Source organism: Mastomys coucha, unplaced genomic scaffold (genome assembly GCF_008632895.1).
Source record: "Mastomys coucha isolate ucsf_1 unplaced genomic scaffold, UCSF_Mcou_1 pScaffold18, whole genome shotgun sequence".
Lineage (NCBI taxonomy): Eukaryota > Metazoa > Chordata > Mammalia > Rodentia > Muridae > Mastomys > Mastomys coucha.
In genome coordinates, this window is record NW_022196900.1 from 98,392,802 (window position 1) to 98,405,512 (window position 12,711).

The 12,711-nt window shown below is 49.7% G+C and overlaps 2 protein-coding genes across 2 annotated transcripts in view; one reads left to right on the forward strand and one right to left on the reverse strand.

Moving 5' to 3' along the window:
• Positions 1-9,834, forward strand: part of Casp9 (caspase 9) — a 16,743-nt gene extending 6,909 nt beyond the window's left edge. The window contains exons 4-9 of the mRNA XM_031379351.1: positions 393-569; positions 1,598-1,687; positions 2,644-2,791; positions 7,125-7,304; positions 7,741-7,850; positions 9,051-9,834. Of these exons, the coding sequence (XP_031235211.1) occupies positions 393-569; positions 1,598-1,687; positions 2,644-2,791; positions 7,125-7,304; positions 7,741-7,850; positions 9,051-9,143 (798 nt within the window). The 3' untranslated portion in view covers positions 9,144-9,834. The remainder of the gene's footprint in view (positions 1-392; positions 570-1,597; positions 1,688-2,643; positions 2,792-7,124; positions 7,305-7,740; positions 7,851-9,050) is intronic.
• A 773-nt stretch (positions 9,835-10,607) lies between these two features.
• The window catches only part of LOC116096968 (chymotrypsin-like elastase family member 2A), a 12,711-nt gene continuing 10,607 nt past the window's right edge, over positions 10,608-12,711 (reverse strand). Inside the window, exon 8 of the mRNA XM_031379352.1 lies at positions 10,608-10,701. Coding sequence (XP_031235212.1) covers positions 10,684-10,701 — 18 coding nt within the window. The 3' untranslated portion in view covers positions 10,608-10,683. The remainder of the gene's footprint in view (positions 10,702-12,711) is intronic.

Genomic DNA, 12,711 nt, shown 5'->3' on the forward strand with positions numbered 1-12,711 from the left:
TTTTTTTGGTGTGGACGGGTTTGTTTTGTTCCTTTGAGACAGAGTCTCTCTGCGCAGACTAGTCCTGAACACAGAGGTCCACCTGCATTGGCAATACAAGCGTTGCCATTAACCTTGTGCGCCACCGTGCCTGGCTGGGCTTATGTATGGGTTGTGGTTTTCCATCCCCAAATACTAAGATGGCATGCAGTTCTCTCAGGTATGCAGCACACAACTGGCACTTGTCTAGCTGCTCCTGTGGGGTCCACACTGTTCCCTCAGTGGACAGGGAGACCTCATGACATGTGCTGGCTCTCCAGACCTGACCACTTAAGGGAGAGCCAGGAGTCCCAGCCTCTCCTTGAGGGCGGCACTGAGCCCCGTGATGATACTGGAAACCTGTTATCGCACAGGCGTACATCCTGGATTCGGATCCCTGTGGCCACTGCCTCATCATCAACAATGTGAACTTCTGCCCTTCCTCGGGGCTCAGCACACGCACCGGCTCCAACGTGGACTGTGAGAAGCTTCAGCACCGCTTCCGCTGGCTGCGTTTCATGGTGGAGGTGAAGAACGACCTGACTGCCAAGGTATAATCGCTGTCCCCCGAGGGACAGTCTCCAGAGAAGCCTCTGTGTCCATAGGACTGTGGAGGTGACATGGGCAACTGATTCAAGCATCAGATGGGGGGGTGGAGGGGAATCTGAGGACTGGCTTTCTTAATGCTGGCCACTTGACCTCTTTTTTGTAAAAAGATTTATTTATTTTATGAGAATACACTGTAGCTATACAGATAGTTGTGAGTCTTCATCTGGTTGTTGGGAACTGACTTTAAGACCTCTGCTCATTCCGGTCAACCCTGCTCGCTCAGTCCCTGCTTGCTCCTGCCCAAAGATTTATTTATTATATGTAAGACACTGCAGCTGTCTTCAGACACACCAGAAGAGGGCATCAGATCTCATTACGGGTGGCTGTGAGCCACCATGTGGTTGCTGGGATTTGAACCTAAGACCTTTGGAAGAACAGCTGGTGCTCTTACCCACTGAACCATTTCACCAGCCCACCATTTGACCTCTTATGCCTTGGCTTCCCAGTTTAGAAGCAAGAGTAATAAAGGGTATAAATGGCCTGTGACATAGCACCTTTTCCTCCAAATGTGCCAGCATGTCAACTGTGTCCATCCCAGCTTCTTTAATTATTATTATTTTTTGTTTGTTTGTTTGTTTGTTTGTTTTTTTCGAGACAGGGTTTCTCTGTGTAGCCTTGGCTGTCCTGGAACTCACTCTGTAGACCAGGCTGGCCTCAAACTCAGAAATCTGCCTGCCTCTGCCTCCCAAGTACTGGAATGAAAGGCGTGTACCACCACTGCCCGGCTTTTTTGGTTTTTCAAGACAGGGTTTCTCTGTGTAGCCCTGGCTGTCCTGGAACTCACTCTGAAGACCAGGCTGGCCTTGAACTCAGAAATCTGCCTGCCTTTACCTTGTTAGTGCTGGGATTAAAGGTGTGCGGCCTTGAACTCAGAAATCTGCCTGCCTCTACCTTGTTAGTGCTGGGATCAAAGGTGTGCGCCACCACTGCCTAGTGGTGCCCCTGTCGTAACTGTAGCCTTCCCTTGTAGAAAATGGTCACGGCTTTGATGGAGATGGCGCACCTCGACCACCGTGCCCTGGACTGCTTTGTGGTGGTCATCCTCTCTCATGGCTGCCAGGTAGGAGGCCTCTCTCCTCCAATCCTTGACAGGCTCTGCAGCGGCCCCGCCCCTTCTGTGTCCATGGCCCCCTTAGCTTTGGAGAGGAAGTGGCGAGGCCTTGTCCCTCCTGTTGTGTCTTCAGGGCCCTGTGGTCCTCTAAGGAGTTGCCTTTGTGGGTGGGAGGTGGATGGGGAAGTCCTATCCAGAAAGAAGAAGGAAGACCTGTCTACGCAGCTCTCCTCCCTGGTTCAGAAACCAAACGCAGCTATCCTGATTCTCCATGTCTGCTGTGTTCTATGGAGAATGTTCCAGGCCCTTTCCTATCAGGTGGGACACAGGACATTGGGGCCCGTCTGGTGCTTGGCCACTAATGTACTAATTCATTGTGGCTAAGCCCCTCCTCCCATCCAGCTCTCAGATCCTTCGTGTTTTAAGTTGAGGGGTTGAGGGCCAGTGAGATGGCTCAGCGGACCAAGGCTTGCTGCCAAGCCTGACAAATTGGAACACACGCGGTGTTGGGAAGAGAGCTGACTCCTCCTACAAATTGTTCTCTGACCCCCAACAGGCATATGGGCGCCCATATACACATACACACAGTAACAACAATAAGATAAATGCCATGCTGTATTTAGCTACTTCAGAGGGTATGGAGGACCAGGAAGCTGACGGTAGAGGGCTAGGTGAGGCTGCAGAATCAGCATTTTGCACAGGTCTATGAGTGATGTCGACACTGGTGGTGTGGACATAGCTGGTCTAGACACAGCTGACCTGCACTCTCAGGCTCCTTGGCTCCTGTAGTTAAGTGAGTCTAGGGCCCTTGGAATACATGCTGATCAGCCTGCTCCATCTTGGTTAATCCATTGTTCCTACCTAGGGCCTTCTGAATGAGGCCCTCTCCACACAAAGCCTTGGGACAGGCATGCCTCTGGATTTCTACCTAGAGTCTTTTGTAACTGAGGTGCCTTGTCCTGTAGGCCAGCCATCTCCAGTTCCCGGGGGCTGTCTATGGGACAGATGGATGCTCCGTGTCCATTGAGAAAATTGTGAACATCTTCAATGGGAGCGGCTGCCCCAGCCTGGGAGGGAAGCCCAAGCTGTTCTTCGTCCAGGCCTGCGGCGGTGGTGAGTGGACTCGAGCCTGCTGTGAGCACAGCTGGTAGGGAAGGGGCCACAGCCTGTTCCCTTCCCCACCTTAGCCCCTCACTGCGTCCATGGGGTTCTCCACACATCACTGGTATACGTCCAGTAGGACTTCTACCTTGCCACCGTAGGCCTAGCACCATCTGAGGAGTTGGGTGCAGTGATGTCACAGGTTGATACACTTGATAGCTTCAGTCCTAGAATTTCAGTAAAAACAGCAGGGCGGGAGGAGACTGCTACATCTGTAAAGTGCTTGCCATAAAAGCCTGGAGCTCTTGAGTCTGAGCCAGGCACAGCGGTTCCCACCTGTAATCCCAAGACTAGGGAGGTAGAAATAATGGTCCCCACATGCATGTGTACACATGTACACTCACAGACATGCTAACATTAACACACACACACAGAGCAAAGGAGAGAGTAAAACGACCCTTCAGTTTGCCTTGGCACCGTCCCCTGACCTCTGACATCTAGTTAAGACCCCATTTCTGCTGTCCCGGGAAAGTGCACTGAGCAGCAAGGAGAAACTAAATAGTTTAACTCCTGGAACTCCCAGGAGCCCAGGGATGCGAGGGACTGGGAGGTTTTGCTTTATGCTTGGTGTCTTACTCTGTTCTCTGTCACTATAACCTAACACCACAGGCTAGGTAATACATAAAGGAGTGAGGCCTACTTATTTATTTATTTTAAAGATTTATTTATTTTATGTATATGAGTACACTGTAGCTGTACAGGTGGTCGTGAGCCTTCATGTGGTTGTTGGGACTTTTGAATTTAGGCCCTTTGATTGCTCCGGTCAACCCTGCTCACTCCAGTTGGCCCCGCTCACTCAGGCCCAAAGATTTATTATTATAAATAAGTACACTGTAGCTGTCTTCAGACTCACCAGAAGAGGGCGTCAGATCTCATTCTGGGTGGTTGTGAGCCACTATGTGGTTGCTGGGATTTGAACTCAGGACTTTCGGAAGAGCAGTTGGTGCTCTTAACTGCTGAGCCATCTCGCCTGCCCAGGAGGGAGGTTTATTACCTCATAATCTAGAAGCTGAAAATCCAGAACCATGGTGCTGGCTCTAGTGAGGGTTTTCAGATTCTTGTTGAATTTCAATGTGGTGGGGCAGCTTCACATGACAAGACAGTACCTGTGCTAATTGCTCTTCCTGCCACTACCTCCTCCCTCCCTCTCTCTCTTCTCCCCCTTTTCTCTCTCTCTCTCTCTCTCTCTCTCTCTCTCTCTTTCTCGCTCTCTCGCTCTCTCTCTCTCGCTCTCGCTCTCGCTCTCCCCTCCTTTCCCCCCCATGACTTTTAAGAGACATCACCCTTGAATTTGAACTTTGGTACTTACATAATCACTGTAAATAGCCATGCCTGGGTAACACCTTTATTTTATACTTCTGACTTGCAGGGTATGGTGGTACACACCTCCCCCTCCTCCTCCTCCTCTTCCTCTTCCTCCTCCTCCTCCTTAACCATTATTTTTTTTTAAAGATTTATTTATTTTATATATATGAGTACACTGTAGCTGTCTTCAGACACACCAGAAGAGGGCGTCAGATCCCATTACAGATGGTTGTGAGCCACCATGTGGTTGCTGGGATTTGAACTCAGGACCTCTATAAGAGCAGGTAGTACTCTTATTAAACATGGAGCCATCTCTCCAGCCCCTTATTATCATTATTAGTAATTATTTTATTTATATCCCAAATGTCACCCCCCAAAGACTTATTTATTTTGCATATATGAATGCTTTATCTGCAAGTACACCTGCATACCAGAAGAGGGCATCAGACCCCACTATAGATAACATGTGGTTGCTGGAAATTGAACTTAAGACCTCTGGAAGAACAGTGTTCTTAACCAGTGAGCCATTTCTTCAGCCCACACCTTTAATCCCAGTACTCAGAAGATAGAGACAAGTGGATCTCTGTGAGTTTTAGGCCAGCCTAGTCTACGTAGTGAGTTTCAGGCCAACTAGAGCTATACGGTGAGAACCTGTGTCTTAGTTAAGGTTCACTGCTGTGAAGAGACACATGACAAAGGCAACTTTCATAAGGGACAGCATTTAATTGGGGCTGGCATACAGGTCCTGAGGGTCAGTCCATCATCATCATGGCAGGAAGCATGGCAGCATCCAGGCAGACATGGTGCTGTAGAAGGAGCTGAGGGTTCTGCATTTTGACCCGACTGGAGCCAGAAGAGGCTCTCAGGCAGCTAGGAGGAGGGTCTCTTACACACTGGGCAGAGCTTCAGAGCCCACCCCCACAATGATGCGCTTCCTCCAACAAGGCCACACCCACTCCAACACCTCCTTAATAGCGCCACTTCCCATGGGCCAGGGATATTCAAACCACCACAGCCTATCTCAAAAATAAAGAAGTAAATAAATAAACAAAATAAAGTAAACCTCTGACTTTAACATTGCATGCTTTTGTTTTATTTTGTTTCCCAAGCCTGGCACCTGCTGTTCTTACAAAGTACAAATAAACAAGCAAGCAAACAAATAAATCTAGGCGGCTGGGAGGTGGTTCAGTGGTTAAACACTGTTGCAGCTCTTAGAGAGAGAGGAGCAGAGTTTGCTTTCCAGCACTTAGGACTGCTTGCACCTTTAGGACCAGGGCATACGATTCTCTTTTCTAACCCCCCACTCCCATCTGCTCACACCTTCACATTCACATATCCACATAAATAAAACTTTATTTTTTTTCTTTCACCGTCAAGCAACTGAGATTAAAGGATAAAAACATTTTTAGTTGGTTTTTTTTTTTTTTTAAATCTCGAATTAGTGACACTCAACTGTAATTACAACATTTGGGAGGTGGAGGCAGGAGAGTCAGGAGTTCAAGGCCATCCTCAGCTACGGTGAGTTTAAGGCCAATGTGACTATATGAGATCCTGCATCCTTTAGGATGCTAAAACAGGAAGACTGCTTGAGGCTAGGAGTTTGAAACCAACCTGGGGAACAGGGAGTGTGCACATGTGTATATATACACACACACACATGCACACCTAAGAACAAAACAAATGAATATTGTTTTTAGCATATTAGGCACTCTGACATCCTGTCCAGCAATCTCTTCTATCCCAGGCCCTGGGGTTCTGGATGTCTGTAAGGCATACCAATCGCTGCCTTGTCCCAGGCCCTGGGTTCTGGATGTTTGTAAGGCATACCAATCGCTGCCTTGTCCCAGGCCCTGGGTTCTGGATGTCTGTGAGGCATACCAATCGCTGCCTTGTCCCTAAACCTGCGTTTCCAGAGAAATGGGTGGTGTGAACCAGGGTGCCTTCTGGCTTGCCCTAGGGACATGGCACCCCCCCAAGCCCTGTAACACAGGTTCTGTGGGTGGCTGAATTCTGTGTTTGGGGTCATCTAGGGGAGCAGGCCTTAGGCATTCAAGAAGTGTTTATTGTGCACCTATTGTATACACCAGGTGCTAGAAATAGAAGAGTGTCTGACCCTTAGACTTTATAATTTAACATGAACAGTGTTTTTTGTTTTTTTTTAAAGATTTATTTTATTTATTTTATGTGTATGAGTACGCTGTAGTTGTACAGATGGCTGTGAGCCATCGTGTGTGGTTGCTGTCCTGTCCCCCTTGCTCCAGCCCCACTCGCTCTGGCGTAATTCATTGTAGCTGTCTTCAGACGCACCAGAAGAAAGGCATCCGATCTTATTACATACGGGTGGTTGTGTGGTTGCTGGGATCCGAACTCAGGACCTTTGGAAGAGCAGTTAGTGCTCTTACCCGCTGAGCCATCTCACCAGCCCCATGAACAGTGTTAAGTCACTGCGGGATTCGTGCTTTTAAGCTGGCAATGAAGGATTCAGGACGTGTCATTAAGTCCTGGGTTGGTTACTAACTCAGTGCATAGCCCTGGGCCTTCATCTTTAGAAGTCTCAGTGAATGGGGATCATAGTACAGAATGCTTGAATTGTACATGTGCAGTGCCTGGCTCCTTTAAATAACTGAAAACCGACAGGCAGTGGTGGTGCACGCCTTTGATCTTAGCACTCTGGAGGCAGAAGCAGGCAGGTCTCTCTGAGTTTGAGGCCAGCCTGGTCTACAGAAGTTCTAGGACAGCCAAGGCTACACAGAGAAACCCTGTCTTAAAAACCCCAAACAAACCAAGAACCCCACAAAACCCAGAAAACAAAACAACCCTGACACCCCACATACCCCACAGTCCTCCCAGGGCTCAGGGCCACCCTGCATGTTTCCCTCTTGTTGCCAGTGCTCTTTGGTCTAATACCGACATCAGGGGAAGCACCCTGTGCCGTAGTGACATCAGTGACGTTGGGTGACTGTTTTTTTCCTTCCTGCAGAGCAGAAAGACCATGGCTTTGAGGTGGCCTGCACTCCCTCTCAAGGCAAGGCCTTCGACAGTGACTCTGAGGCAGATGCTGTCCCATATCAGGAAGGCCCAAGGACCTTGGACCAGCTAGATGCTGTGTCAAGTTTGCCTACCCCTAGTGACATCCTTGTGTCCTACTCCACCTTCCCAGGTGAGCTCATCTGTGCACCCACCCCTAGCCCAGGGCAGCTATGCCCTGAGGTCTTGTTTCTGCTAGGCACAGCCTGTGGGGTCCTCAGCAGGTCCTTCACCTCTCCCTGGTCCCCCCTCAGGGTGAAGTAGGCAAGGCTTCAGACTGGCATGCAAATTACGAGCAGAGTCCACTAGGGAGGGGGCTGGCATTTCCCTCAGACAGTGCCTGGCACCTTTCATCTTTCTTGAGACCCCTGACTTCTCAGAACCTTCATTTCCATGCTGAGAAAACGGAGCCACAGCTTTGAGGGTGAAGGGTAATGGGGAGCCAGGGAGGTGGGGCCGCCCTTGCCACGGGCCAGCGAGCCCTGGATCTGGCCATAGCATGCACACTCCGCCAAGGCCTGTGCCCCTCTGCTCCAAGGCAGAGTTCAGCCTTTCTCCACTTCTTGCAGGTTTTGTCTCCTGGAGGGACAAGAAAAGTGGCTCCTGGTACATCGAGACCTTGGATGGTGTCCTGGAGCAGTGGGCTCGATCTGAAGACCTGCAGTCCCTCCTTCTCAGGGTGAGCACTTCTTCCTGAGGGCAGAGAGGCCTGGAGAACAGGGCAGCAGGCCCTAGCCAGATGCAAAGGCTGACGAGCCCTGACAGAGAATCGGGGAGTGCTTTGCTTCTCAAACAGGGAACGTGACCTTGGTGGTGACAACGGTCCTGTGCGCAAAGGGCCATCTTCCCCTGCCTACTTAGAGACAGACACCCAGGTCCCAGACGAGAGTGGTCTTAAGTGCTAGGTGGGGTGGCTCAGTGGCAAAAGCTTGGTTCCCTGGGCCCCGTAGCAGTCCCCCACATGTTCCCTTTTTAGATAGGGTCTCTTTTAGCCCAGGCTGGCCTATAACTTTTGATCTTCCTGCCTCTACTTCCTGGGTGCTTGGATTATAGGTATTAACCACTATACCCAATTTATGCACCACTAGGGGCCGATGGAACCGGTAGAGCGACTACATTCCCAACCCCATATCATTGACTCTTAACCATCAAGCATTGTGATTCTGTCTAGTGTGTCGCCTTTCTGTAGGCCTCAGAGAGAATGAATAGGGTATAACAGCCCCTCCCCTTTCAGGGTATAAGAGCCCCTCCCCTTTCAGGGTATAAGAGCCCCTCCCCTTGCGGGGCATAACAGCCCCTCCCCTTTTAGGACATTTGCTCCTCATGGGGACCCTGAGAGTTTCCACTGCTTTGCTCAGATACACACTCTGGGGCTATAGGGGTCACTTCTGGTCCTGAGACAGGACCCTCCAGGGCAGGGGACAGCCAGGGACAAGCAGGATGCATGTGGTCTCTAGGTCATCGTCTCCCATCTTTCTTGCCCTCTTAACCTCTCAGTCTGATTAGAACTGTGAGTTTTTGTATAAGAAAACTTGAGCAGTTTGTGGTGGCACATTCCTTTCATTCAGCACTTGGGAGGCAGAGGCAGATCTCCGAGTCAGAGACTAGCCTGGTCTACAGAGTGACTTCCAGGACATCCAGGGCTACACAGAGAAACCCTGTCTCAAAAGCAAACAAACAAAGACAAAAAAAACCCTTGAATTCTCCATTCTTTTACAGTAGCTAAGGGGTTTGTTCTATAACCCACCTCAGGGGTTTGTAGGCGGCGTCGCCTTCAGATGGCCCCTTCAGTGGCCCTCTAACTAGGGCCCCCTTTCAGCCCTTGCCTCGGCCAGGGACACTGCACCCACAGATTACCCCCCGTGCTTCTGTTTTGCAGGTCGCCAACGCTGTTTCTGAGAAAGGGATTTATAAGCAGATTCCTGGCTGTTTTAACTTCCTCCGGAAGAAGCTGTTTTTTAAAACTTCATGAGGCTGTAGGCTGCTCTCTGCCTCACTATTCTCCCCAAAGCCTTCACGGCCTGGAAGTGGCTAAGGCCAGAACTGTCGTGCGAAGGAAGGATCTTGAACTGGGGCAGGCTGCTCTTTCCCTTTTTCCATGCAGAGCGGCTCCTAGCAGCTTCCAGGTTGGAGGGTGATGTGGAGCGGTGTGGGGAGAGGAACGGAGTGCTGTACAGGATGCCTTTCATCTGTGGTTAGGGACTGTGGCCTGGAACTCCCAGGCCTCTCTAGAGCAGGGCTTCTCTGTCAATGTACTACTGACATGTGGGGTTGCATAATCCTGTCATGGGGCTGCCCTGTGTGTTGTAGAGTGTTTTAAGCCATCTCTGGTCTCCACCTGCCAGAAACACCCCTCTGAGATCTGCCAACCAGAAATGTCTTCAGACATTGTCACATGTGCCCTGGGGGACATTACAGCACACACACACACACACACACACACACACACACACCCAGGGCCATCACCCACTGGGGTTTGTGGCTGCAGACACACCAGCATCTCTTCTTTCCAGACTCACAGTCTAGCTGTCCCAGTGTGAATACCTGGATCTGGGCTGAGTCTCATCGAAATTTCCAGAAAGGGCTAATTCTTCCTTGAGCACATTATTTATTCTTCAACAATAAATCTTAGGCAAAAGGACTGTTGTCCTGTATTGTCCCCACCCCACTCTGTTCTTCCTACAAAGGAGACTTGATTTTTCTTGAGTTTTTCTCTGTGTCTTCCAAAGCTCCTGCCCAGGCTCAGGAGGTGACTGAGGTGGGAGCCAGGAGCCCCCACAGATCCAGTGTCCTGTCAGAAGGATCTCGGTTACCCTAGTGGGGACACCTGGACAGAGCTCTGCTGAGCCCAGGAGGTGACTGAGGTGGGAGCCAGGAGCCCCCACAGATCCAGTGTCCTGTCAGAAGGATCTCGGTTACACTAGTGGGGACACCTGGACAGAGCTCTGCTGAGCCCAGGAGGTGACTAAGGTGGAAGCCAGGAGCCCCCACAGATCCAGTGTCCTGTCGGAAGGATCTCGGTTACCCTAGTGGGGACACCTGGACAGAGCTCTGCTGTTCGGAGTCTCCCAGTCTCCCATTGTCTTCCTTGCTAAGTGAGCCTAGTCCCCAGATGGGGGTGACCAGGCTATAGTGAAGTGCTGGCACTCCCTGGAAAATGTGCCATCCCTGTCTTTAAAGATGTTCTCACTTTCACGAGTTGTCTTTCTGGTTTCATCTGCTCTTTGCTTTGTGAAAATCCATCTGAGTTTAGATGGTAAGGGTGCCAAGCCTTGTTTGTTTATTTTTGAGCTGGGGTCTGACTTTGTAGCTCAGGCTGGCCTCCTGAGTATGGGATTATAGCTTGTCCCACCACCCCAGGCTCCTCCTGAAAGGGCGCTGCTTTCAGGGCCCTGAGGTTAGGGTGTCGGGTTAAGAAGACAGACTCATCCCAGGATGTGATTCGTAAGTCACTTTATTACTGTTTCCTTTCTGTGGCATTTCCACGGTGACAGTCGCAGAGGTGTCTTTGGTTAGTTCCTTGCTATCACCTGCAGGAGAGTGAGGAGGTAAACCTGACTAAGTATTGAGTTCAGTGACTCTCAGGGCCAAGAGGTGTGGGCGCAGTTTTCCCCTCCTGTCAAGAAGGGTCTTGGCCCTGCTTGGGTGTCAGGCCAAGAAGCCCAGAATCACTAATGATTACATACCAAGTATCCAGATGGGTGTGGTTTTTTGATGTAATTTGTTTGTTTTTTTTGATGTAATTTTTTTCTTTTTCTTTTTCTTTTTTTCTGGGACTGGGTCTCTCTGTGTAGCCCTGGCTGCCCTGGAATTCACCATGTAGACAAGACTGGTCTAGAACTCACAGAGATCCTCCTGCCTGTGCCTCTGAGTACTGGTCTTAAAAGTGTACATCACTACGCTGGACAGTTTGTTTCTTAAAAATTGCTATTTGAACCGGGCGGTGGTGCTTTAATTCCAGCACCTGGGAGGCAGAGGATTTAGGACAGCCAGGGGTATCTCTACAGAGAAACCCTGTCTTGAAAAGACAAACAAACAAACAAACAAACAAAATTACTATTTGAGGCACTAACATAGCGTATGAGGTGAGGCTATCCCTTGCTTTCCAAGACCAGTTAGCAGGATCAAATACTTTTTTGGGGTGTGTCTTTTGGCGCTGGGAGGGGGCCCAGGGCCTCATATACTATGCACCTGTGCTACCACAGAGCTACACCATCACCCTTGGGCTTTTTTTTTTTTTTTTTTTTTTTTTTTGAGACAGGGGTTTCTCATAGCTCAGGATGGCTTCAAAGTTGCTATGTAGCCAAGGATGACCCCGAGTCCCTGACTGTCCCACCTGCACCTGTGCTTGGGTTCCTTATGGATTTCTGGCATACAGGCTCCATAGCCCAGTGGAGCTTTGGGTCTCTGTAGCACAAGCACACAGTTCAGAGCTCAAGGATCCCAAGTTGCCCACTGCCCACTGCCGCAGCATGGATGTTAAAAACAGAACCCAGAGCCAGGTGGCGGCAGTGGGCGAGCGCCTTTAATCCCAGCACCGGCAGGGCAGGAGGATCTTTGTGAGTTCAAGGATAGCCTGGTCTACACAGCGAGTTTCAGGGCAGCCAGAGCTACACAGAGAGACCCAGTTTTGAAAAACAAAAACCAAAAAAAAAAAAAAAACCAAAAACTAAAAACCCCAAAAGAAAACAAAACCCAGAAAAGCCCACCACAAGCCAGATCAAACGTCTCTCATGTTTGTGCTGCAGACACCTCGAAGTTCAGAATGACAGGTGACAGCTGAGTTCATTAAACATGTAAAATGTGTTGTTGTTTTCTTTTTTTTTTTTTTTTGTGGCTTTTGGTTAGCAGACAATCTCCACACGTAGTTGTGAGATTTTCTTTGTTGTTTTGAGGCTGGGACCCACTGTATAGCCTAGGCTGACCTCATTACCACCATGCCTGGCTACCTTTGGTTGGTTGGTTTTGTTTGAGACAAGGTCTCACGTAGCCCAGGCTGCCCTTAAGACAATCCTCCTGCCTCTGATTCCCAAGTACTGGCCATTACACATCTGCACCACCATGTCTGGCAGTACAGGGTTTTGTTTTATTTGCTTTGCATTTTTGACTTATATGCACACAAGGCCCAGATGAGCACAGAGCATGTAATTCCCAGTGATGGCCTCTGTGGGGTGGGAGGGAACAAAGGGTAAAGCTGGGGGAGTCTTCATTTCTTACTTGATACACTCCTGTGTTCCTTTTATAAGCAATATTTTTAATAAATGTGTTCCCTTCTGAATAAAACAGTAAAGTTGTGATTGCTGAAGGCTTCCATGTTGGCATTTTTCAGTGGACATTTGCTAAAAGGATGAATGCTGGGGCGGCCTGCTGGCCTTTAAGGCTGTCTAGGCAGGTATGTTCTGAGGCACCCCTTCAGGGTTGCAGCTGTTTGTGTCTATACACACATTCACACACCCCACCTTGGGCTGGGACCATGTGAGGCTCCCATTGTCTCCTCTGCAGCTTCTCCAGGGACAGCTGGCTGCTCAGTGCTCAACCCC